Source organism: Trematomus bernacchii, unplaced genomic scaffold (assembly GCF_902827165.1).
Source record: "Trematomus bernacchii unplaced genomic scaffold, fTreBer1.1, whole genome shotgun sequence".
Classification (NCBI taxonomy): domain Eukaryota; kingdom Metazoa; phylum Chordata; class Actinopteri; order Perciformes; family Nototheniidae; genus Trematomus; species Trematomus bernacchii.
The window spans coordinates 2781576-2809148 of record NW_022987547.1 but is presented as its reverse complement, the minus strand read 5'-3'; the positions used below and the strand labels follow the sequence as shown (position 1 = coordinate 2809148).

At 39.9% G+C, this 27573-nt stretch overlaps 1 protein-coding gene across 1 annotated transcript; it reads right to left on the bottom strand.

Annotated features, from left to right (window-relative positions):
* Window positions 1-303: 303 nt before the first annotated feature.
* On the bottom strand, window positions 304-26353 carry nnt (nicotinamide nucleotide transhydrogenase). Its single transcript, XM_034122828.1, has 22 exons — window positions 26269-26353; window positions 24112-24326; window positions 21133-21362; window positions 20729-20946; window positions 20561-20648; window positions 20382-20470; window positions 19732-19919; window positions 19272-19405; window positions 19000-19191; window positions 17942-18095; window positions 16799-16960; window positions 13790-13900; window positions 11741-11886; window positions 11399-11594; window positions 10483-10716; window positions 9361-9521; window positions 8060-8239; window positions 7642-7801; window positions 5460-5541; window positions 4355-4473; window positions 3789-3904; window positions 304-2866 (listed from the first exon to the last, which is right to left on the bottom strand). The coding sequence occupies exons 2-22, from the start codon at window positions 24263-24265 to the stop codon at window positions 2717-2719; spliced, it is 3264 nt and encodes a 1087-aa protein (XP_033978719.1). The 5' UTR covers window positions 24266-24326; window positions 26269-26353; the 3' UTR covers window positions 304-2716.
* Between the last annotated feature and the right edge of the window lie 1220 nt (window positions 26354-27573).

Genomic DNA, 27573 nt, shown 5'->3' with positions numbered 1-27573 from the left:
TAAACTTCTTATGCATATAGTGTTTACATTATTTGGTGTGCCCTGTGTAAATCAGCACTCCACAGGTGAAGTATGTGTGCAAGTTCAAGTACAAGTCCTTCCTCTCATGATCCTTCACCCAGGTAATTGCTGCAAATATTTGCGTTTTGAACCCCGCGGTGCCAAATTGGGCAGGTAGCATTACCATCAAAGCTGTGGTAGACCTAAGGGAAAACGTAGAGATCAACTTGTTTATTATTTAACAGAATCAAGTCAACAGAGTTTCCTTAACAGTCGTGAACAAAATGACACCCTCAGGCAACATCTAGTGTAAATACAGGTTTATTAGGGATGAAAATGTTCCATGACGAACAGGAGGATAAACATTCACAGTACATTTCATCTCTACAACACTGTGCACTGAAACATTGTACAACTTCAAAACCCCATTGTTGCTCCGCACAAATTTGGTGCTTCTATACAAAAATACTTTCCATAAGAAGCCGAAAATATATATGAGGGGTATTACAGGGCACATTGGCAAAAATATTAATATTCGCCGTCTCCCTTGATCTGATCAAAACCTCAAACATGGCAACAAGCTACAAATATTAAGCAACAAGCTTAGCCTAAATTTCCCTAAAGACTGCACTTGTGTAAATTGAAGCATAATAACCCCTCATGAGCAGAAATGACATCAGCAGCTTTACACTTGCATCACATACGGTAAACTAGCCAGCGGCAAACGGAGGTCTGATGGTTGAAAATGTGATGGAAACACAAAAACGGAAGGCAATTGGTCAGGTTTAGGAAAAATGTGAGTTGACTGGTTGAATTAAGGTGTGGTAGATGGAAATAATGTCAGAAATCCTGTGGTGGATTCAGTTCAAGTTGATTGGTCAGATGATGGTCCTCTGGGTATTTATTGGCCATTTTACGGAGAGGTAGGATAGTTGTCATAGTAAATGTATCAGGTCCCAAGGTTACACTACAACAACTCTCTTCTTACAGTACGTAAATAGATTTAAATAGTATCGAAGACTGCAGGCCTGTCATAAGACCATATTGTTCCTCAAACCTTGTAACAGGAAACCCTCTTACTAATTAATCTACTGTATCATGACCATCAAAACTGTGAACAAGTATAAGTAATGGAAAAGGATGGGAGCAATCCAACTTAGTTAAAAGTAAAAGTTGATAGACTATTGTTAACTTGATGGACTACGTTGTTGGTGTTTTTAGTTAGCTAGGTATCGAGTGAGAGCTACTGTCATTTTGTCAGCGATCTTTCAAGAATTACTAAAGTTGGAAATATAGAAACGAATTCATCTATATCTGTGCTGTAAATTCTATCCAGATTGATTGTAAAATGGGAAATGTTGGCACTTTTGTTTTCATAGCAAAAGGTAAAAAAAGGACTATTTGAATTTAGAAAAGCTTAATAAAAATGTTGAATTATTCATGTGTTCTGAAAATGTGACGACAATTTCAAATTGAATGAATTCAATTCAGCGCTGCTTTAGACTCTTTACATAACAGTCAGGTTAACATTGGCCCTTTTTTTACAAACAGTGATCCTTCATTTCCCTCTACAAAAATAATGAGGACACATATTGGAGTGGATAGAGCCACAGTCAATTGAGAGAGAGAAAAAAACCCACCCTTCTTTACCGTAAAGGCCAAAGGCTATCATCACACGTACTGTAACATCAGAACCACACAAGATGGTGTGATGCACCTGGTTTAAAAACATCATTAAACCCATTCAGCTATCAGAGTGTTCCTTTTTAGGATCATACAGTCTTTACTAGCATTACATGACAGCTGTGGTATCAAACTTAAAAAGGTGTGAATGGATCTTTAATGTTTTTGGATCCATGTTTGATTGGTTCACCAACGGCAACAGTGGAGTTCACAGGACACGTGTGCAAGTGAAAAGCAAAAAAAGCAAATAGAATGACCACATTTCTATAATGGGCTATTGCTTCTAAAATTGTTTTTTTGTTAGTTTTATGATTATTATGAGACCGAATACAAAAATCTCTAACAACATATAAAATTGGAATTGAAAGGACTTGTTGATCTGCTTTTTTTCCTTTTCACTTGTACAGAAAAATTATTTGTGGCATAAGTTTTCGCACAAATAAATCTATCGAAGGGAACACGATACCTGGGAGAAAACAATGTGGGGAAACATTTAAGTCTCTCATACCTCTTTCTCTCTACATCTCAGCTCTTCTTTTAAATTCCAATTCATCTACATTATATTTTCAACTAGACTATTTCCTAATAGAGACATTTCCTATATCTAACATCTTAATGCATCTACATTTCTGAAGGTTTACATTAATATGAAGATGTTGCTCGCCCGATTACACACACCACATGCGAATAGTTGACATACCCTTCCTACTGTATACTATCCATAAAAAGACATCCCTGTAAATATGAATCTTATTACATTACCTAATCAAAAGCACTAAGAGAAGAACAACAGTGCATGCAATGCTTGGCTCATACTGCACAAGTGAATATTTAACAGCCACATTGCAATGTTTTTCATTAATACATGATAGGAAGGGTGTGCCAACATCTTTTAAAATCATCTTTGCTCAATTGTTCGAGTCACAATGGGACAAAGATCATGTTAATGTGGAATATATTTTTGGAAAAACCGTTTGAATCATTGTCTTCGACCTTCCTCGCTCCCTGTGTGCTTCGAGTGGAGGTGCTCGTCTTACTCGTTCTGGGCATCGCGGATCTTGGATTGCAGCGCGTCGCAAGTCTTCTTGGCGTCGCCTAGCAACATCGCAGTGTTGGGCTTGTAGAAGATGGGGTTGTCAACAGCTGCGTATCCCACACCCAGGGAACGCTTCATCACAACCACCTAGAGAGCAAGAGAAACACATAAAAAGACACACACTCTTAAGCATCTAATAGGAAGAGTCGATGTGAAAATACTGATGAAGCAGATATAAGAAATAGTTTTGTGGAGATGCAAAATTATATTTTAATCCAAGCCATTTTTCTTTCTAAGGTAAAACTGTCAATTATCCTTTTATCTCAAAAATAAATCTGGGATGTTTGAAATTGAAAAAAGAAAACACTAACAGCTGTTGTTATAACATATTAAACTACAATGATTACAATACAAAAATCTACAATTATCAATTCAAAACTGATTTGGCTAATTAAATTATAACTTGCAACTCTTTTAGACAACATTAATTAAAAGTATTTTTTTTACATAAGTTGTACTTCAACAAAGGTCTTAAAGTAGTGTATGTGAAAGTATTTCCAGACCGTGTGTGTTCTCACATGACTCATGCGTTTGTAATTGAGCGCCTAAGAATATATTTTAAAAGCACTCGTGTTTTTTATTAACCCAGTTTTTATCTGTGCACCTGTATGTGTGTCTGTGTTTGTGTCCACGTGAGTGTGTGTGGTAAGGGTAGAATGTCCTCTTTGATTTCCCCAGGGGAAAGTGTGTGTGGATTTCAGAGCGGTGCCAGTGGGATGCTCCGAATGTCGTCATTCCACGGCGACACAGGCTAATTGGATCAGGATGGGACTGCACCTGGAACGGTCTGATTCTGTGTGTGTGTGTGTGTGTGAGAGTATGCAATTCTTCAGATTTGTGTGTGTGTGTCTGTGTGTGTCTTCAAAAAGAGGCCTCTCTACGGGTGTTGACTCCAGCATTCAGTTGAGACGATAAAAAGCAGTCCAGTTGTTAAATCTTCCATTCCTCTTTACCTTTTTGGGCTTCAGGACAACCGCATAATCACACATGCATGTACCAGATGTCTCACCTGCTTAGACTTCCAGACCTCCAGCACCGGCATGCCAGCAATGATAGAGTTGGGATCTTCCTGGGAGGCTGAGTTCACCGTGTCATTGGCACCGATCACCATGACCAGGTCCGTTTCTGATTGGAAACATAACAAATTAAGATCAGATATCATGTCTCAATCCTTTTACTCTGTGTTTATAAACACATTTGTTTTGGTTCTTAAACCCGGTCCGATCAGTCCCTTATCAAACCTTATTTGCTTTCCTCCCAACGGTCTGAATAAGTTGCTAAATATGTCCCTAGTGGTAGGAAAAATAAAGTGATAGATTCTTTCTTTTACAAAAGTGGCTCCAACAATAATTCCACTCTGAAATACTGGAGGGGAAAAATTACTCTTTGCCACTTAAATGTGGTCAGAGTTCGACTAGCTTTAAGCTTTTAATTTATCTCCAACTCCATATTTTAGATGCCACCAACAACTTTTTTAAAAGCTGTAACAAAAACCAACATGCTATGTCACAATAACTTTAGTATAAATCAGTTAACATCATGGTAGGTACCGTATATAAAATAATTGTATCTTACTGGCGAAGTCTTCATTAATCTCTTCCATTTCCAGGACAATATCATATGGGACACCAGCTTCAGCCAACAGCACGTTGAGCTGACCGGGCATACGGCCGGCCACAGGGTGAATACCAAACCTGTGGAAAGGTGAGAGAACAACAAAAAAAAGGTTACAAACAATGTGTTATTAATTTTTTAGTGTGGGCGCATGTGTGTGACTTGGTATTCATTGTTCTCAAACTCAAATAGCCATGTAATGTTATCAGGGTATGATATTAACACTGAATTCTGGTGACCGTCTCTCTGACTAATCACTGTTTGGAGCTTTATTTATTTTTTATTTGGTGAGTTAAGGCCGATTCAATGTTCAGACGGTCTGTTGGTTCTGGTATCTATTAGCAACTGTGGCTGATGATGAAAAAGTCATTTCTGCCTTTCATGTAAATTCTATACAGTCTGAATGCATTAGAAGACAGTGGGTAGACACAAAGGCTTTGGTCTTTGAGAGAGAAATGAAAGTGGTGTGCTTCCAAACTTCACACTGTAAATATACTGTGGTGTGTAGGGAAGAGAAAAAGAACAGTGTATATAATGAACAGGAAGACAAGGGACACATCAAGGCAATACATCACAATTCAGAAAACAGAAAAATAAGAGGAAAGTAAGAGATCATGGTGAAGGAGTTTCTTTTTCTGACCACCCACTTTCCTCTAATCAAGTACAAATGCTGTAAGTAGCAGCAGCTGCCACAGCCAGGATCAAAGGACTGCGGCTGGACAATTACACAAGCTTCCGCTGTACCTTGTCCTTCCTCTCTTTCACATTTCCTTTCTCTCATTCTTTCTACGCAGATAGGTCTCTTGCTATCAGTCCTGTCCCATCTTCTTGTCATCAAGCTCAAAACCACAACTCTCCTTTTTTTTGTCTTTCATGGCTCAGTTTACATTTGGTAATGGGTAGAAAATTGTTTTTTCCTTCCCAATTTTATATTCATACATCCCTAGTGTTTTTATCTAATTACATCCATCCCCTTTGATTGAATTACAGTAGACTGATTATAACTCTATTTGCCTGACATATATGTTCATTTAACATAGATCAGTTAGCTTTATAGCCCCTTTACCTGACGTCCTTGCCAGCCTCTATCAGCATCTTCACCAACTCAGCGATGGGGTACTGGGCCTTTGCAGCGCAGAGTCCATAACCTGAAAGAGATTTTGAAAACAGGTAAGAATTAGTTTCCCCAATTCACCCGTCCAAGACCTTCTTTTGAGATATAAGACAGACCTCTCACGTTGATTCAGAAACATTTTCATATAACCTTAGTCTTAAATGACAGTAAACTATACATCTTCTTTTGAAGTCTTAATATGTCACCTTCAGCTCTAGAAAATTGGTGATGGACATTTTCACTACCCTGACACAAAATTGTTTTATAGTTTAATGATCATGTTATCACGACTGAGTTCCAGTTACAGATGGATGAAATGATAACCATTTTCTGTAACTGATAAACTTTCAATCATGTATTCCATATCAAACATTCAGATTATATAAATAAAGCTGGCATGGAGTTCTAAACACATTGTATGTTTTTTCTTGAAGTCTCCGATTTCCTTTAGGATTAATTTTGCTGGTGTGTGGGACTTGATTTTATCACACAGTCATAGAACCAAACACACGTCACACGGTCCGGTGGTGTTTACTCGCCCTGTCACAACAACCAGTCACCAACTGTCTGTTTCCATCACACTGGTCAAAATGACAGGGCTTTCAATTCAGCATTAGAGAAAGGAGAAACAAATAACTTTGGAAACTGTCTGCAGTTCAGCTCAATACTTGAATGATTGTTTCTCTTCATCACAGTTCTTTAATTCCTTGTGCTTTAAATATTCTCTCAGGAGTTTCTCCTATAAGGGAAAGCAAAGTGGATGCAGGCCATGCGGAGATGGACCAGACGAAGCCAGGAAAACATTTATGTTTATCAGGCCGAGTCTTAACCGTTTCCACAGATGTCAATCAGGCAAAGTGACTGTGACGGCTCCAATTAGGGAGGCTGGTTAAAATGAAAACAAGGGGGCTGAGTAAAAGCTGGCATATGGATAACAATACCAGTCTGACTTCACACTACACGATAAATTAAAGAATTATGCGTTTGTAGGGTACGTGTTTTGGAGGTGAGGTCATTAGCATTTAAAAGAAACGGCAGATAGAAATATCCCTGATCTCACTGGGTAACAGATGTATGGCTTTTAAATAAACCAATTTATAGAGTTCCAAAGTACATCAGGATTTCTTTCAACTTTTTTAATCTTTCTATTCGTTTATTTTGTCCTATAACCCCAAGTATTGTCTGGCATTTTTTGATTTGCCATGTCTTGGTTTGTATACAATTTTGAGAAAAGGCGCAAAAAAAAAGACTTAAAAAAAACAAACATTCCACCTCCTAACTTAAATGCATTATGCCTGTTTTTCGTTTCAGCAGTCGGCCGTGTTCCTCTTTGTCTTATTATGGTCCCAAAAGAGTGATTAAAAACAACATGCTTTAATTTAGATTGGATGCTGCTACATGGATCACTTCTTTCCCACTTATTTTCTTTTTCCAAGCTCTAATTCCTCTGTTAGTTTTGTATACAGACACTCAGTCAGCACTGTGACTGGAATCACCAATTTGCAGGCTGGATGCTTTTAGTCTGTGTTTACATGTACCCACGTGAGTAAAACCACTCTTTGGAACCGTCTGGTGAGAGGACTGAAATGTCACCGGGCCACACAATGATGGTTTGAGGACAGCAGCACGGAGCACCATCACAATAATCAGAGTGGGAGGTTCAGACACGTATTTAAAGTCAAATATTGAAAACATGTGAAATGAAGAACAGCATGTACCTTGAACAAAGGTTGGACCCGTGCCCTGACTCCGACAAAAGGGACTAGAAGCTGACTTTGAACGTAGCACTTGAATTGTCAACATAAACCAAGCATACCCTCTTTCCATCTCATTTTCCCTTGACCTCGCAGATATACGCTGCACTGTAGAATGTCTATTTACCTGGGACTGACGACCACACAGAAACCTAAGAGTGTGTGTATGTGTGTGGCCACTATTCCATGACTTGTCAATTAGCCTAGCAAAATGGTGATGCAACATGGGTCAGGAAAAGGTTAAATAAACAGAACACTCACTTTGTTAATGATGAAAAAGAAAAAAAAAATGAAGTCAAAGTAGCATGTTTTTCAACTTACGTACACAACCTTTGAAGGGTGTGTAAGTGTGTGTGTGCTTGTAATTGTGTGTGTATTACCTGGAGTGATGATTATGCTCTGGGCGTCTTTGATCATCTCGACGGTCTGATCAATGTTGACCTCTGTGTGTGTCCCGACGATCTCCATGGGCTTTCCTGTTCCGGTAGAAGTGGTGCCGTAGCCCCCCAGGATCACGTTAGCCAGGGAACGATTCATGGCCTGAGAGGGGAGAATGATATTTAGCATTTTATGATTACATTTTGCTTTCACTTGATTGACTGTGTTCAGCAGTAAACAGCAATCAGACACAATTTCAGAGTGAAAATCCCTCAGAAAACACACATTTGTGACCAGAGATCTTATTTAGAAAGGGGACTGATGCAAAGTAACAGTCCCTCCTGGTGGACAGGAGAGGAACAATCACATTTTCATCTACGAAATTAACAAATACAGTGTTGCTGAGACTCCAACACTTACCACACACATAATGTATGACAGAATGGCTCCAGAGGACCCGATGAGAGCTCCGACGATGGTCAGCAGGTTGTTATTGAGCAGGAAGCCCTCGGCACACAGGGCCCAGCCTGAGTAACTGTTCAGCACGGTGATAACCACCGGCATGTCCGCGCCTCCGATAGCAGATGTCAAGGTGACACCCTAAGGGAGAAAATAGGAGAACAGGAGAGGAGGTTCAGTCATTCTTCCAAATAAAAGGAAAACAGCCTTTCCTGCTGCACTTCCATTTTTCACAATCAAATTCACTGGACATCTCTCCCTTCACCATCTATGTATTTTTTTGTTTTACAAAGGTAGTTATCAAAGCAGCAGCAGAGTTTTTTTATTCCAAGTGCACAGGTGCGTATGATAGATTGTTCATGTTGACATACTGTAGACTTATCTGAAGGAGTAAAGACACACATGAAAAGCACAATGGATGGTCCATTATCCTGATTTTTTAAATATGAAACCAATATGATGTTCATCTTTCTTCTCTAGGGATACACTGATCATCGTTTCTGGGATTGACTTCAGATTCAGATTTTCCCAGCAACACATGGAATAATGCAAATCAAGCATGAATTTATCACTTTGTATAAAGTAGTTACATTAGTGCGTGCTCCTTGCTGCCGTCTGCTTGCCTAGATTCACATGATTATAATCTATGTTCAGAAGTGGAGCAGATTCCAGTTTAAGTATTCTACTGAAGTAAGCCTCCAGAAACTCTGAAGACTAATACAGTCTCTCTAGAGTTGCTGTTTATTGTTAAAGTTGTGCACGTCCTGCAAGAGGTGAACCTGTCACACATTGTACTGTTAATCATGGAGATCTTTTCTCTAACAAAGTCTGTAGCACATTTCTTTGTTAAGCATGACTTGACAATGCTGGACATTCATCTAAATGGGGTCAAATACAAGCAGGAACCTGGCAGTTTTACAAAGTCTAAGCTGTTGGACACTATGGCTGCCCGACTATTTAGAGCTCTCTGCTCAACTCTGACTACATATTTAAAAATCTACTGTGCAAGAGCCTGAATTTTATTAAGTCCTTTTTGTTTTATTTAAAATCGCATAACAAATCCTGCTTTGTCTTTTTAGCCTAACTTTCTCCCCGTTTTGTATGCCTTTTCCCATTCCTTCTGTGTTTATTTAAGTCTTTAAAAAACAATTTGACATGTTCTTCTGTCAGCATGTAAGAAAATCGTATCGGTAGTATTTGAGGTGAGACTTCTCTTTTGATAGGTCTTACTGAAGCTACAAAAACACACACACAAGCCATACCATGACAGCGGAGAGAGCAGAGACTGATCCGAGGCAGGTGATGCCTGTGATGTAGCTGGGATCCAGCAGGTAGGGAACCATCCCGCCAACACAGGCTGCCATGAGCGTCGCGTTCAGAGCATGGCGACCAGGGAGCATCAGGGGAGAGCTGCTCAGAGCACCTGCAGAGGGAGAACACACGGGGAGAGAGCAGATTTAGCAGACAATTGAATGATAATCACAACTAACAACTGCTCATAAACACTTCAATTCATTTATCAGCTGTGAACTTGTCTTAGAGATAAATATCTCAGACTAGTGGGAAAAAAGCCTGCGCAGAGTTAGATTCATCCTGCAGCAGCCACCACTTGAGACCTGTCATTAACTGAATGTCATGTTCATGCATAATTTGCCCTCATGAAACGCTTGCAGTCAACATTAAAGTGTGGTTAGTACTGTAGGACTGGAGCCAGCAGAATGAACCCGATGAACTCTTTTTTTTTTCCCTCTTTCCCCTGCACAGCTGGCAGCAGTAAATATGAAGAATCAGACCTTCTCTTGTTGATAACCACAGGTCGGCCAGACTGCCATAAAACACTACACGAATAATCCTGATTGGAGAGGTAATTCACTTCTTTTTTTTTTTTAAAGCAAAATGGTCACCTTAATACCCCTTAATATTAGTATAATAGAGTGCAATAACATGAACACTGATCTAACTGATGCTTATGAACTGAACAAAGAATAAAACGATTATACCAAATACATTTGTACGATTACTAACATAAAATGTAATATATAAACACATTCTAAAATACAGCCATGGTTAACTTTCCCGAAACACTATATATAACAAAGAAGAGAGATTTGGGAGAGAGGGCCAATGCTATCCCCGACAAAGTTATTTTTCCAATGTAGATCTTGTAAAGTAAATCCTATGAAACATTTATTACTTTTTTGTGTTTATTATAACACAAAAAGGGCCACATTTAATATGCAGTTAAGGCCTTCTCTTTGTCTACCAGTGTAAATACATGTGTAATAAATATGCTTTATAATTCCACAACAGCAAGGATGCATGTTCTCTCTGGGGATCAGTGTAAATGTTTGCAGGGAATATGAATCAGACTGTGCTTCTCTCACCGTTCAGTTTGCCATATGCCACCAAAGAGCCACTGAAGGTGATTCCACCGATGTAGGTGCCGAGGTACGCGATTATCTTGGTGAAGTTGGCGGCAGGGTCTGTGGCGAAGTTGGGGTACTCGATCATGTACTCTGCCACGCAGGTGAGCACGGCAGCCAGGCCCACCAGGCTGTGGAAGGCCGCCACCAGTTGGGGCAGCTCCGTGATCTGGATCTTCTTAGCAATGACCAGGCCTTAAGGGGGGCAGGAGAGAGAGAGAGAGATAACACGTAAATAAAGTGCAGTGATCCTGAAAGACTCACACACACTAATAACATGCAAATCACAAGCACACACTATCAGAGGACTGCTGGGAAGTGGGTCCATCTAAAGAAACAGGTGTTGCTGATGAGGCCTGTTCGGGGAAATTCCATGCTTGTGAGTGGGTATACTGTGTGTGTGTGTGTGTGTGTGTACTGTGTGTGTGTGTGTGTGTGTGTGTGTGTGTGTGTGTGTGTGTGTGTGTGTGTGTGTGTGTGTGTGTGTGTGTGTGTGTGTGTGTGTCCTGCAGGAAGCCTGGAAATTAGCATTTGTGTTTGTTGGGATAGTTTAGTCTGGGTCGACACTCTGTTACTGGAACAATTAGCATTTAAATGATCAAACTGTCCTGAACAGGCGAAAGAAAGTGAGTAATACGTGCTGCTGACCATTTAAGACAGACCTCCAGAGTCTGGAGGGGAGTTAGTCACGTTTTGTTTGATGTAAACATCACAGAGATGTGTCTGCGCTCTGCACACCTGCTGCTTAATTTAGTCAAGCTCGGAATCCATGCACACGCACTGATGTCCAGTCATTTGGAGCTGCTGCAACACTGTTGTACAAGAATTTGAGTTTGCCTCTAAGCCTGTTATCCCATTATTTTCAACAGGGACTCACCAGTAGTGCCGCCGACAGCCATGGCTGCACTCATCTGTCCCAGGAGCTCAAGACTGGGTTGGAGGGCACCAAGAGTCGCAGCAATACCCCCCGCAACTCCGATCATACCCAGAGTGTTTCCCAGACGGGATGTTTTCTGGTTGGAAAGGCCAGCCAGGGCGCCGACACAGCACAGACCTGAACCCAAGTACATCATCTGGAGAGAGAAATAGACGTAAAGAGGGGGTTTTAGACAATTAGGGACCACAGGATGAGACATAAGGACAAATTATCTACTTTGAAGGTTCTGTTCTACATCTGTGAAAACACAGGGGGACCGGGCATAAACATCCTCTCTCGCACCTGTTCAATGTTGTATCCAGATTGCAGCGCAACTCCATAGCCACCGACAAAGACACCAGCAGGAAGCAGATAGAGGTAGCTGTGCTCTGGGGGATCAGTGGGACGCTTGAACATGTCCAACATCTTCTTTGTTACAAGGAAACCACCTGGGAGAGAGACAGAGAAAATTAATGGACTACACAGACGCTCAAATTCAGGTTTGAAAGTTACTTAACACAGAGTAGGGATTACAAAAAAAACTTTATTTATGGAAAAACTAATTACAAGATGGCAAAATAGGAGTGTACGAGGTTTCGAGGCAGGGAGGTCCAGGCATCTATGGTACATGTATCTCAAATAAAGAAAGCTTTAACAGTAAATCTGGGGGCAGATTTTTCAAAGACAATTGCTAAAAAACGTTGCCAAGCATTATAACCAAAGTGAGGAATCGAATTAGTCTACTTCATTTCAGTGTAAATATTTCAAGTAGAAAACCTCAAAAGCGTCAAAGTGTGAGCAGACGGTGTCTCACTGCTCTACGCGAGGAGATCACATAGCTGTGTGTCTCCTTTTCCCCCCCTGGCATGATTGGAACTACACACACATACGTATATGCACATAAATGTACAAGGGTGAATCAGAGGCTAGCACCTGCATTTTACCAGTTCTTGTAATTTCAGTCCTAGAATATCTTAGTTAAAACACAAAACACAATCTGACTAATATTATTACTGACCAATCTGAGTCAATATATTAATATGGAGGAATGTTCATTTTCTATTTTGTTTTTTGTACTCAGAATGGGTCTGCCGACACTATATTTAGAACGTTTACAAGAATAGAAGCAAATCAGCAACACGTGCCAAGTCATGAGGCTCAGAGTCTGCAGCCATTATAGAAGCAGCTCTGTGAACATTAGCCAACGTTAGCTGTTAGCCAACTTCCAAATAGCTCAAAACATAAAGCGAGGGTGATGGGAATGTCATTAGTGTTGCAGGTATATGATTGTCAAATGTTTTGAACAAATACCATACATTTTAAGACATCAATAAATCAAAGTTAATAATAAGATTAAAATCAATGACTGAAACGAATAACGTTCGTGGTCTATGGGTTTTATGGAATTTCATAGAGCACAGAGAAATTTGATTTTGATGAACATATTTATCTAAAGTTATTCAGAGACCCAGGTGTTTTCCATCCATTTTTACTCCAACACCTTACGGCTGTGGAGACACACAAGGAAAACAAGTAGCTAGAGCCAGGGACCTGTTCCACACAACAGACTCACCGACTCAAAAAGCTCAGGGGCTATTTTATCGGAGCTGAATTTCACTATTGTTTCTCGTACCTTCCAAGGAATGTTTTTCTCTGTTCCCGGGGGTTTATGGGTAATGTGGTAAACCACTTAGAAATGTGCGTGTGGAAAGGAACCCATGTAAAATATGGTAGAAGAGAGAAAATTGAAAATAGATATGTCCATAAAGGCTATGGTATTTTAGTATGCTTTTGTTATGGAAAATCTATAAGACTGATAGAGGGTTAGAACAGTAACGCTATAGAGCCTGGAGGACCCAAGATATTTAGCAGGATTCACAGCATGGTTTTTAACTTCAACATTTTTGTGGTGTATCTCATGTAAATAAACTCAACTAATAAGCTAAAGTGATCCATTATGCAAGTTAACTTTTCATTCCCTAGAGTCTTCAGTGGTGAATAGCTGTGAGCTAACCAGGGAAATTAAAACAAATCTGCAGCTCAGCCCCGCAGGAACACTCTGTTTCCCAGGACTATTAGAGAGTGATGAGTATGATAATGACTCCAGGAACACTTTGGCGTTATAATGGGAATTATTAAGGGTAATAGCGGGGAAGAATGTGTGTGGTCCAAGGCACCGACTCCCTTCGAGCAGGTGGGTAGAGAGGGCAGCTGCTCAACTTGGTTCGAAGCATGTTATTGTACAATCAATACAAAACTCTTCAATCTGCAGTCGAAGTTGATATTTTATTGGCGAAAGGTTGCTGTAACTGGCGGGGATCACTGCGAGGTGTCTGTGTGCGGGTGACTCACCAGCGATGTTGACGGAGGAGATGAAGGCCGCCAGCACGGCCAGTGTCCCAGCGGTAGATGATGGGGCGTAGCCCCCACTCATCAGGGACAGACCACCCACAGCCGTCAGACCTGCAGAACGAGGACAATTTAAATTCATGAACCTCCATTTACATAGTTCATTACAGAAGACATTGAAACTTTCAGTGAATATTAGGAATGGAACAATATAGGATTGAATTGCAGATTAATTGGTTTGTTTAGAGGTTTTATTATCGAGATTATTGTGACTATCTACACATGGGTGACTTGAAAAAGCTCCCAACTTGATAACGTGGTTGAAAATGAAACCATAGAGCCTGATTTAGATTATATAGGTTTGATTAAGAATTATATTTTTGTATTCATCATTATATATGCCGGGAGGGGGGGGGTTGTGTTTTATGATGAAGATAATTAAGTTTTTGGGGTTTTTCTACATGAAAAGGTGTTCACTTAGAATAGTGTTGTCGGTGGAAAAATGTGTGTTTGTCAACTAAGACGTAATGTAAAGCTTATGAGTATAAAGCATATGTTGATGATAGTCAAGGTATTGTGAATCGCAATTATTTTGGCTAGTATAATCGTGAAATGTTCACATGTCCCATGTGTAGGGGAAATGTTACAAAAACACCAAAGCCCTAATTCAGTCATTAACAAGTTAATCTTAACACTTCAATTACCATTGTTTAACATCTATAGACATTTAAGAGTTGTGTTCCTAAGCTCAGAATACTCCTGCTTTCCACATCGGAAAAAGACAGAAAAGGGAAGATTTCAAGATAAAAAAAAAGAAGGGGGGAGAAAAAGAGGGAGTGTGTGTTTATCAAAAGAGACTCAGGAAACCTTGATAACATCAGCCCTGTAATGACTTACAGGCAGTAAGATGCAACACGCAGCACCCGGGAGCCTGCATTCACACGGAATCATGTTTGAGGACAATTTAGGCTGACCAGCAGGTCTCGTGTGTGTAATGAGACAAATGCAAAGTTTGACCTTCTCTCCATTACATTAACAAAGTCAACTTTATAATCATGTGTGTATATCAGCTTCTAAACTGTGCACGTTTCAATTGCTATGTAAAAATTACTATGTGAATAAAGGATAAATTAAATAATTCACTGTTATAACAAAAAATACTTTTGTTAGTGACACAGGAATTACAAGCTAAAAACATTTGTGGTTGGGTTTCAAGTACAAAGACATCTAACAGTTTGTCAGGATGTCACTGATGATTAATGTTCTCCACAGTCTAGTGATAGATGTGTAACTCAGATGCTACCCAAACACCTCGAATCTGATCTGCAAGCTTGTTGTGTATACTCTCAAATTCACACAGGTCCAACGGGGGAAAAATGACAAGGGATGTCCCAATCAACTTGTATTTATTGAGTCTCTGTTGCAGGGAAACTTATACTCATCTAAATGTTGATTCAATATTTGAATAACAGATTTACCCAAATTTGGCACACTTTACTTTTCGTGAGCTACTTGATCCAAAAAGAGGTGAAGTTACACCATTTAGACTGAGATCAAAAGGCACGCCTGGCCACCGCAACTAATAGATTAGCCAGAATGAAAGCCAATAGGCATCAGTGGACACACACACGTATGTCCTGGGTGGGCCATTGCCGGTAGGTGTGTGACAAACATCAGCTCCCAGGCTACAGAGTGGGACAGTGAATCAGTGCTCTCAAGTAGATTAAAGGGTTTGTATCAGACACCAGATATAAAGATGTGCCTCAATGAGCCTCTGGATATGAGACCATAGTCTGAAGATTCCATCATGACCCACGAGCCAGAGTCACCAATGCTTGTAACACTATAATCCCCCCATGAAGAATATAACTGTCCCTCACTCAAACCCTAAATTCCAATATGATTCCCTAATGTCTGTGAATGATTCCGTGTGTGTCTTTACGAGGCCTGGCACAACAACATCAGAATTACGTTAGTCTCAATATTTCCAGAACTACAGTCACTGAAGGGACAAAAAAAGTTGTACATTTGGTTATAAAATGCAAAACAATGTCATGTAAAGATTCTATTTATTGATGGAATTTGACAGTAACAGTAACATAAAGTGAACTATAACAGGGTGGAAAATGTAAAAGGCACAATCCCAAAGAAACAAGAACGATGGTGTGAAGATGGTAATGTGAACAGGGTATAGTTGGTAAGTAATAAAGGTTTTTAAAGGAAGTGAAAACTGTCTCTCAGTTGTCGCACTGCTGGGCTCCGTGACCCCGCTCTCATGTCCGGCTGTGTGGACGAGTAAATGAGCGAAGGACTTCCCTGAACCTCAAAGATCACCGACAGTTTTTTACTTCCTACCCTAGTGAGGGTCTCGAGTGTGATCAAAGGCGTGAGAACACACACACATGCACTTGCCTCTCTAACCTCTTAACCCCTCTGTGTTAAGTGGCAGCCGACAATAAGGACACAATCTTTATTTGGACTCTAGGAAGCACCAGCATGGCTGCAGAGACACGATGGACTGACGTACAAGATGTTTGATCCTCTAGCTAAGTCTGTACTTTATGGTTTAATATTCTACTGTTTGTTTCACATATTTTATTAATACCATCTAATATTATACCGCGTGTTTCTGCATGGTCAGGTTGTTGTGTTTTTTTTTTAAATTATATTTATCCACTCTGTTGTAATATTCTCCTCTATAAACCTCAGTTTACTGAATTTAATATTAAAGAGTCAGTGCTATTATTTATCAAAATGTACCCTCGTCAAAATGTGCAAAAAAAGACCATTTAGCCGGACACTAAAACTGGTATTTTTGTAATTAAATCAGATAAATAAATACATTTAAGAATGCGCTAGAATGGCAACTCTATTAACTATTACTATAACGATGAATGTGACATTCATCAAGCTTTAGATTCAGATATTCAGCCCTACCCTTTGCCTAGCAGTGGAGGTGTTCTGGATTGCATTATACAGAAAGGTGTAAAAGACACATGAAACACGACCAACCTGAGATAGCGTTGGTGACAGACATGAGGGGAGAGTGCAGAGCAGGACTGACCCCCCACACTGTGTGGTATCCCACGATGCCAGCCAGACCAAAGGTGGTGACGATCTGAGTGAAGGCGGCGTTAGGAGCCACCAGGCCCAGACTCAGCAGGGTGGCAGCACCTAGTTAAAGAAGGAACCAGAGAGCGACTGAGAAATACAGAACACTTCAACAGTACATCTGGGGGCAGATTTTGTTTAAATAATATGAAAACAATGAGATAATTAACATGTAGTCTACAGTTTATTTATTAGGCTAAATTGTTGTTATTTCAGCACACTGAGCCCCAAAGAAAAGACTGAAAACTATACAATATTTCATACAATAAAAGGCCAAAATTAGTTTGTAAAAATGTTGGGCTTATTTTTTTAACGCCTCTGACCTTAATGTCAGCCCAGTTTGATTAGTGTAAATGAGCTTTGGATGCAACTTTAAGCACTTTTTTGAGTGCAAGATGTGGTAGGTATTTGACCACCCAACATGTCCTTATTTCCTGTTACTTTAAGAGACATAATTATCAGTTTAAAAGCAATTTGTCTGGTTACATTTGCGAGACTGGTGGCATGTTACAGATTGCCTTGTGTTGCAAAAAAGGAATCAATATCCATGAGAGTTCATTTAAAACTAATAAAACAACTTTTCATGCCACACTAATGGGCACAAAGCAAGTTCTCACTCTTCAAGAGGACCTAACACGAGCAGCTTTGTGAAGTAGAAAACCACCCGAACACCTGAACAATGTGTGAACCGCATTAACTGCATGTGGCGCACTTACACAGAGCGCTGTGTGGCACCATGGGAACCACTCACTGCAGCACTACTTCAAACACATACACTCAGCGTGACACTTTTTTCTTTTTACAATGCACACTTCCTGACACTAACAGGGTGTCTGTGTTTGTCACTTCTCGCCTCCTGTGCACATTCCACCTAAAAAGCTGATTATTATTAACCTCTGCTTCACCTTCTTGCAGACTTCAACCTCCTTTAAGACCCAACAGTAGACAATTAACAAGATTAAACCCATGAGCTCTCAGAAATAGCCTCTCCCTGATTTCTCGACTTGTCCACAAAATGTACATCTATTGGAATATCCTACTAACCTCCAGTGTACGCGCCAGCAGTAGTGAGTCTAGCCTTAAAGGGGGAGATTAGTGCAGCCTTCTCTTTATTCAGTTCCTTGATAGACTTGGGTTTAGGAGGAGGTGCAACAGGTACATTGTTAGGCTGGGGAGCGGGGAACAGGTTCCTTCCATCCTGGTGAAGACAATAATTTAGACAGAGAATGGTATGATGTTAAAGTGAGAAAGAGGGGAAAGAAACAAAAAGTTCAATCAATCTATACTAACCACTATACTAATGGTTATACAAAGAAATGGCTGCACAGTGATAACTGACTACTGACTGTTAGTTATATCAACAATATCAAATGACATTTATTAGGAGCTTATATGACCTTTGCTTTTTTCCCTGATCTCATCACCTAATGGTGTACAATGTCCTCTAATGTTTCACAGATGTATGAATGCAACAGACTGTGCTGTCAAGATCAAAGTAATGAAACTAATGATGAGTAAGCAGAGCAGGTATATCTGCATTTCAGCATCATTTTTAAGACGTGTGACCATTATTGCAATCACACATGGCTCAAATAACAACCAGAAATCGAATAGCTTACTCCAGAAGAAGGAACACAGCTTTACTAAGATTGATAACAGCAGAAATAATATCCATTAAATAAAACAATGAGCTATGATTAAAAGAACTATGATAATTGGTTTCCAACATCATGAAGAAAAACATTATTTTAATGAACTGACCAGGACATTTCACAGGTTGAAAAATGAACTTCTGCAAGACCTTTAAATTCAATTTACCACCAAAGAAAAAAAGGGGAGACTTTCAAAGTAAAGAAGAGCCATTGTTTCTGCGAGGGACATTAATTGGCAGCTACAAAAACTGAAAGTGTAAGAAACATTGTTGTTAGGATGACATCTAGTGACGGTGAAAGGGAGCTGCAGGCCATCAATTATTTTCCCTTTGACTGAATGAATCCTCTGTTTGCCCCCGTGTTGCAACCTTGGTATCGGCTGAGAAATATGTGCGACCCGTCAGCTGTACACATACATGCATGTTTGTCCGGCCACATTATACCGCGTACCTGCATAACAACGGATCCCCTGACGACGTGATCCATGGTGCCGTAGTCAAACTCTTCCTTTACGTTCAGGTAGAAGTTCTCCGTGTTGGGGCTGATGGCCCTCATCAACTTGGTGATGTTGTTGGAGTACAGAGTGCTGGACTGTGTCGGCAAACGGCTGGGCAGGTCTGTGTAGCCAACATGAGTCACTCCCTAACAATGAAAGGAAAAGCAATTAAAAAGACAAAGTGCAAAAAAACCTGTTTGGTGTGAGTGTGATTATAAACACTGACCTTGTGCACCGACAGCTCTCCAGGTACTATAGTCTCAATGTTTCCTCCCGCCTCAGCAGCCAAGTCCACCACCACTGAACCGTCTTTCATGCTCTCTACCATCTGTTTGGTGATCAGGATGGGTGCACGCCTACCTACAAAGTTACAATGGAAAAACATGCATCAAGATATTATACGCATTTTCGTGAAACTGCAGATAGAGAGGATACATGGCCCTACAAAGACTCATGAAACCATCAGAGTGGTGGAACAAATGTGAAACTGTTGTCAAATAAAGTTCTTGTAAAGCTATTTTAATGTTCAATATTGCATGACTGTTCCTTTTTATTTCTACATTTCTACCTGCCCAGAACACATGTCTGTGATATTCCATGACCTTTCGTTTGTTTGCATGAGCAATTTGTCCTTCACCTTCTACATTTATGGTCAGCGTTATTGCTGTGCATGCGTCTGTGCATACCAGGGATAAGAGCCGTGGTGATGACAATGTCCACCTCCTGACACTGCTTGGCAAACAGCTTCATCTCAGCCTCGATGAACTCCTTTGACATTTCCTTGGCGTAGCCTCCCTGTCCCTCTCCTGACTCCTTGAAGTCCAACTCCAGCGGCTCTGCACCCAGAGATTTAAACTGCTCCAAAGCCGCAGCTCTGGGAGAGGAGAGAGAAAGGGGATTTTTATTCAGGTGGAAGGATAATATATTTGCTGGACTAGTCATGCAGGAGTAATATTGTTTGTCCTTAAAACTGCACACAACGACATTCACAGACATTATGCTAAGGGCATAATGGAGAAATTGGCCTACTTCTTTATCAAAACAAATCTGTTGGGCATTCAAGAAGTGTGTCTCCTTCAGGACTGAAATCTTAAGGATTATGATCTATAGCAAACATAATGTGGAAATCATGTAATATTGTTGTCACTCATTACCAAATCCTGGTTCCAAAAACCTTATTTGAGTGTTTTCAACAGTTTCTTCTTCAATAATACAAGAAAGTAAAAAAAGACAACTATTTCCTCTAGTAATATTTAGTTATTGAATGTAATCTTTCAAAGCCTGTATTCATTTCATTTGCAATTCAGACGCACAACATCGGGTATCAAAAACAAACCTGGTGTCAAATCCTCTGACGATGGCTCCCATGGACCTGGCAGAACCAGCTGCAGCCAGTCCAGCCACACCACCTCCGATGATCAGAACCTATAAGCATACATGACATATTAGATGGATTAAATGTGCTATAACTGGCATAGACACCTTCACACAGAGACAAACACTCATACTACACACCTTTGCAGGCGGCACCTTCCCAGCTGCTGTGATTTGTCCAGTGAAAAAGCGACCAAAGTTGTTAGCTGCCAATACAACTGCCTTGTACCTACAAATGAACAGAGTGAAACATCAAGCAATGAAGATATAAGTATGAACAGCCATATGTGTCATTATTAACATACATACCCTGCAATGTTTGCCATGGAGCTCAGTGCATCGTAACCCTGGGCGATGGTGACTCGGGGTACCTGGTCCATAGCCAGGACGGTGGCCTTCTTCTGGGACAGCAGGTCCATCAGCTCGGGGTTCTGGGCCGGGTAGATGAAGCTCATTAAAGTGGCCGACTCCTTCATCATGTCCACCTCATGGGCACCCAGCTCAGGGTTGAAAATGGGAGCACGAACCTGGAAGCGAATGATTGCATTGTAAAGGTTTAGGAAAAGTAGTAAACATAAAAGGGTAGAATGTTTTAATGCATTTCTTTAAGCTCTTCGAGAAGCATAGTCTAAAAACGAATGAAACATTTGGATTATTGAATTATCACAAAACCCTACTTCCCACTCCTCCTCCACCCCCCACTGAAATCCTACCTTGAACAGCACATCAGAGGCCATGACATCTTTGACGTCTTGAATCGTTGCTCCAGCCTGGATGTACTGTTCGTCCTGGAACTTGGAAGGCTCTCCAGCTCCCGACTCCACCACCACGTTGAAGCCCTGCTTGATGAGCGCCTGCACGCCAGCGGGAGAAATCGCCACACGACGCTCATTCTGGAAGATCTCTTTAGGTACACCCACTGTGAGTTGTTTGTAGGGAATACCTGCAGAGGGGGAACAATACAGAAGAGTGACATCAGTGACAGATATTACATTGATTCATATATTCAAAACATTAAAAAAAGCATAAAGACGGACACACAAACAATCATACTTTACTGTAATTGCATTGATTGAATGGATTCAACTTTTATCTGTCACAAATGATTTATTTTGAAGATAAACAATCTTATATGCAGATAGTTCTGCAGCTTTAAGGAGAATATTTACAGAAATCGGACACGAGTGGAGTTAAAACAATGTTTATGATAAACACTGTCCTGTATGTGCATGGCCTTTGTAGGCAGATAGACAAGGTCAATGTCAAACTACAACACTCAGAGACGTCAGCTGCTAATGAGGCTGCAGGTTGCATGTTTAGCTTTGCAAGTATTTGGTCATAAACTAAAGTACATTTGAACCGAAAAATGTATTTCCATACCATTACTGTGCTATTAGTTAGATATCTAAAGAACTCTCACCTTCAGGTCAAAGATAAAAAAATTATAGTCAAGATATTAACTTATTTACCAAAGTAAGATGTAGACAAAGCGATATAAAAGTTAAATGTGTTGTCCAAGCAGAAGAAACAGACCTGGTTCAACATGTCTTACAACAATAGGGAAGCTTATGATGAGATTTACATTTGTACATTGTAGGATAAAAGGATCAAACCAGAGTCAAGTGACTTGCATAAACATGTAGCAATAAATAGGCATGACAAAGAGACGGAACTATTAATATTTTAAGAAGGTTATTTGTGTCCTTTTTATTTCAGGGCTAGTGTCCAACAGCAGGTCACATGTTGCTCCTATGGAAAATTCCACTGCAGCTCTTTTTCTTTTTTTGGAACTCCTTCTCCTTGTCTATACATAAACAGCCTCTGACAGTCTGCCTTTGCTTTAACCCTCAACCCAACTATATAAACCAAGAGAGATCACATACCACTGTGTGTCCCATTTGATTTAAATCAGAGAACTGGGTAGTCTATCCCATGGCTGCCTGCCTTTCGTTACAAAAGTATAAGTACAATTAAGTAAATACCAGCAAATACACCTGACCGATCAAGATTATACTATCATCTATAAACATGCAGATTAAAGAAATCGTACACAAACTAAGTTACACATGTGCTTTCAAGCAGGCAGCACAATACTCTCCTGCCGTTTCATCCGAAGAAGAATACTTTTAACAAGCATGCATATATCTTCAGGACTTTAAAAACAACTTTACATTTCCAAATACTTTGAGGAATAAAATGCATTCAACATTTTTAATAGACCTTAAGAATACAAACAATGTTTCTCAGGCAAGAAACAACTACAATGTAATCCTCCTCAGTGTACCTTTATGAAAACAGACAAAAGTCTGGCCTTATTTATTTAATTCATATCATAACACTCGTCCCACAAAACATTTCCATTACATCTAAGTTGGTAATGCTTGAGAGTTAAGAAAGGCAGTTCATAAAGCACGGTTTAATTTTGTCCATGTCATAATTCAAAAATCCAGTCTCACTTCAACACCCCGCCTCAGTCTATATACAGTATGTCTATAGGCTCCCTGGAGGTCAGAGCATAAGCATGTCAAATGTGTGTCCCACTCCTCCACTTGTCTGAGAGTCTGTAAACTGATCCTTGTGTGTCCAGAATATAGGCTGCCAGCTGTTACTGAAGCTATCTGCACTGCAAGAATGTCAGCATGAACCAGGTCACCAGCACCCCCTAAACACCCACCTACACATAGAGACCTCTGCCAGTCATGAACCCAGCGCACGCAGACATGAAGCACCTACAACCAGCTGGTACTGGATTTCTCTCACACACACAGAAATACACACCTTCTGCCAGGTTACTGTGTACACAGTGGGGGCATGTAAAATGGAGAATAATGCCTGACTATCGTATCCTAAATGTGACCTTGGTTCAGAGAGCAAATCCTGGTAGCAACACTGACCTCTATAGTAAACTTTTAAAACATATAAAGAAGGGATAAACATGCAGAAAATTATGAATGAATGGGTAGAGCAGGATCTACTACTATCACATTTGGATCACTATGACAGATTTAATTCACCAGCTGCCAAGGCCAATGAAAGAACTATATGAATAGTTTACTTGTCTGTCCACTTTAAAGCAGAGTAGCTTTAGGTTAGTGTAATCAGTATGTTTCCACTGCATGTTGCAGCTGATACCCAGGTTCATGAGAATGCAAACAGAACATACAGGTGTTGTGGCTTTAAGTGTTCTATCAGTAGTAAAATGGGGCCACAACTAAAGCTAATTCCAGTAATCGATCACTCTAGGAAGTTTTTTGTCAATTCATTTAATAATCTTTTTGTCAATAAAATAAAAAATTTCCAGAGACCAAGGTGACAATTCATTTTCAGTTTTTCCCTGATCAACAGAAAAAACGCAAAGAGATTTATTGTACAATTATATGTATAAGAGAGAAAACATTTGTACATTTTTTTTAAATGTATCCGTGACATATGTGATCCATTTTGTTATTGACCTTTTGTCACCCGGTTTAGTTTGAAAGATCATGTGACCTCCCTCAGTCGACATCCTAGTAAAATACATTGTGTTGCATTCTACTTAGAGAAATCTCAGCTTTTAGGCATTGTCTTAGTGTTGTTAATTCACTGACTATATGTAAATAAAAAAATGTAATTACTGTTTACATTATTGTACCATTAGATGCTTTCTGACATTTAATGTTGTACATATACCCATGCCCTACATAGTGTCTTACCTGGACTGGCACATCGCCCCAGAGCTTGATTGGTCCTGAAAAAGCGAAGGCATGATGATTTGATAGCACCGCCGCGCTGCAGCTTGGTACAGGAGACGCCGCTGAACACAGGGGCTGAGCAGCTAGCCACCACAACACGAAGGAGGCTCGCCATGGTGCACACACACCGACACTCACACACCAGGAGGAGCTATAGAGGACAAACGGCACCCCTCCTGGGAAAGAGCAAGGTGAGAGAGTGAGCACCAGCAGACAGAGAGGAGAGGAGAGGAGAGGAGAGGGAGGGGAGGTGGGTTATGGGTAAAGAGGAACAGGAGGATGAATGTAGGTGAAAGAGAGAGAAACAAATATATTTGTGTCAATATCTCTGCATTATTAGCTTTTTGTTGAATTGTACATACTCTCATACTTGTGAAAGTATGTGCCCACATGTTCCACAGAAATATGTTTCACCTTTTTCCCTTGTAGATCAAACACACAAATGACCTATGTTTATTGAAAAGGTCACACTTCCATATATGCATTTGCACTTAAATCAACACATATTCTGGCAGCCACATTAGGAATCTGGTATTTGCTCTCATATAGGTATCTGTAGATTGTTATTTTCAAAGTTCCATTTATTTTAATGTTATTGTAGCCTACTGAATGACTCTGAAGCAGTTAACAGCATGAAGGACAACATGTTTACTCTAAAGGGAGAACTGGGATAGACTGGGGTGGCTTGGCTAGTGAAGTAGGGTTTAAACTAGAATTGACTGGCAAATGCAATAAACTCAACAGAGTGCACAGAATAAAGAGTGTTTTAGTTAAAAGGTCAAACACAGCCACTGATAAGGAAGAGAAATCAAAATGACAACTGAGAATTAAAAAAAAGTTTCATTAGTGCTTCAACAAGAACTGATTTATCAAAACTGCCTATAATTTGCTAATTCAAGCAAATGAATATAAGCTACTTCTCTTTTTTTTTTTTATATAAATCATTGTACACTGGATGCGTTTGAGTTTTGGACTCTAATTACTTTTGACTTTTTTTTTTACAAGGTGCTGGTACTTTAAAGCATAAACAATAATTGAATCGTTGCTAAAAATAGTTTAGTCAATTGGTGATACAAAAAGAAAACTGAAGAAGCCCATTATGCAAATTAGCATAGGCATGGTTGCAGCACTGACCTTGATAGACTTTGTAGTCGAGTAAAAGGATCAATATGTCATTGCATATAATCAATGGTTAAAATGAAAGTGCAAAGCATAGACTACGTCTACTCTAATCCTATTGAAGTTGTCAATGTTGTCTTGTTTACTATTAGTTGAATTAGTCAAGTGTGTTCAAGTTGACTTTACCATTAAAGGAAGCTAATAAAAAAAGGCAAAAAAAACGTTGAGAAATGTTAAAAAGGAAAAGTTTGATTCATAAGTAAATAAGAATTGACTAATTGAAATATGTAAACTTTTAAAAAGAAACTATTTAAAAAAGCAAAGACAGGCCGTTTGAAGACCAGTGCAGCCTGGTGTGTTCAGGACTCTTATTTCATGTCAGCAAAAATGAAGCTACCACGTCAGCAAAAAGCATGGCAGTCTTCATAAAATATGAATCACACCGATGCATTTAACATGTTACTTTCACACAAAACATTAGCTCATAAAAATAAAAACACGGCGTCACAGTGCAAACGCGTGTTGCTTTGTACTGAATGTTCAGGATTTAACCCGGGTCAGGACTTGAACGGCTCACTTAAACCTCAGATTAACGGAATCTTTGAATGTATATGACCCAATAAATCACCAATTAATCAGAATCGCACAACTTTGTCAACCTGTGGTTTCATTCAGAGACCACGTAGTGTCAAAAAGGGGTTCATTCAATGTGTGTTTGGGGCTAAATGCAGTGCACAGTTTCCCTGTGGCTCACAGATAAACATGATTATAATCCAAACAGCTGCTGCCTCCCACTTCTCTCCTTTTGTCTGCACATTACAACGGGACAGAAAGCTAACATTGGCTAGCTAGCGCTTTAGCCCGTCAGCTAACACACACATCTGTCTGGTGCATGAATGCGACGTAAGACTCAAAATGCCCCCTACAGACGAAAATACATGCAAACGGGTAAAAAATGCAAGGTGAAAAGTGAGAGTGGTGAGCGGAAACTCGACTGACCTTTGCAGAAAGTCCTGGCTCTGTGCAGCGCAGGCGAACTGTCTGCTGACCCGGAAGATGACGGGGAAAGCGGCCGACACCGGAGTGTTATTGGGCTCTGATTGGATCATATGACAGGTGCAAACTTTTTGTCACCCAATATGCAAGAGCACATTTCTTAATCACAAACCATGCAAAGACGTATGCATTAATCAAGAAATCAATCAAATAAATGTCTTGATTAAAATTAAAATAGAGCACAGAAACGTGTATTCTGCTATAGGCCTATCTGAAATGGCGTCCCAAAATGTACTGAAGTTGCAACTCTGTATTGTTCCACTGAGGAGCGCTCTTTGACCATGTATACAAACTATTGCACTGTGGAATAAAAAGTAAATCAAATATGTAATTTTTCTTCTACACATAACCTGATATTAATCAAATGACCTTGCATGTGGGCTCTGGATATGCCTAAATCATATGTCATTGCTGAAATATAGCCTACTGTGGGCATGCAACATCCATGTATTCATTGAAAAGCTTCGTATGTTTTGCAGACTGAAGCCTATGCCATTTCAAACTGAGTAAAATTATAAAAATTAAAGATAGGTGTAATGTTCTGTTACTGTGGCTGTGATGCATTCCTTTTTGTGTACTTCGGTATTTATTGTGGTGTATCCCCTTCTATAAGATGTCAAGGTGTCATGATGGGATATCTACTCACATACTAAATGTCTAATATAAAAGGTCTAAAACAATCTATTACATTCCTTTTAAAGTATTTCACCGCCGTTTGAACTGCGGTCGGTGGGCCCCCTCCAGCCCCTTCAAGGTCTAATCAGTTCCACGTTCGAGCAATGCCTCAGTTGTTTAAACATATGGTGCAAGACTCACATTCTCCACTAAGCGGTGCTTTTTAATAAAGTATTTTACATCGTGTCATCTATTGTTTTTTCATTTACATTTTTGTTAATAGCTCCTGAAAATAAGAATCTAATGAACTGAATACAGTAAGTAGAATTACCATTGAGGTTTCAATTTATGGGCAGTATTCTTGTATGACACATGATGAAATATATTATAAGATAATTGGCGTGGTGGTAGAAATGTGTCTATGCTTGTAGATACACATGAAAGGTTGGCGTTCCTTTTAAGTTTTTAGCTGTTAAACTTTGCTCATGAGAACACAGGAGCAATAACTCTTATCTTCAGCATATTTAATCGTGCGCAACAGCACACCCCTTCACTAACAGTGTAATATATGCACTTCATACAGTATGAATACTCTCGCTCACATGCATACTGTTCATCTGGTTCTCTTTATCA

What these genes read in the sequence shown, in the direction of transcription:
- nnt (XM_034122828.1), bottom strand. Translation starts at nt 24,265, where the DNA reads ATGGCGAGCCTCCTTCGTGTTGTGGTGGCTAGCTGCTCAGCCCCTGTG. An exon ending in GGGGCGATGTGCCAGTCCAG is followed by an intron (nt 21,363 to 24,111) that starts GTAAGACACTAT and finishes CCCCCTCTGCAG; the next exon opens with GTATTCCCTACAAACAACTC. An exon ending in CTCCTCCGTCAACATCGCTG is followed by an intron (nt 11,887 to 13,789) that starts GTGAGTCACCCG and finishes TCTCTCTCCCAG; the next exon opens with GTGGTTTCCTTGTAACAAAG.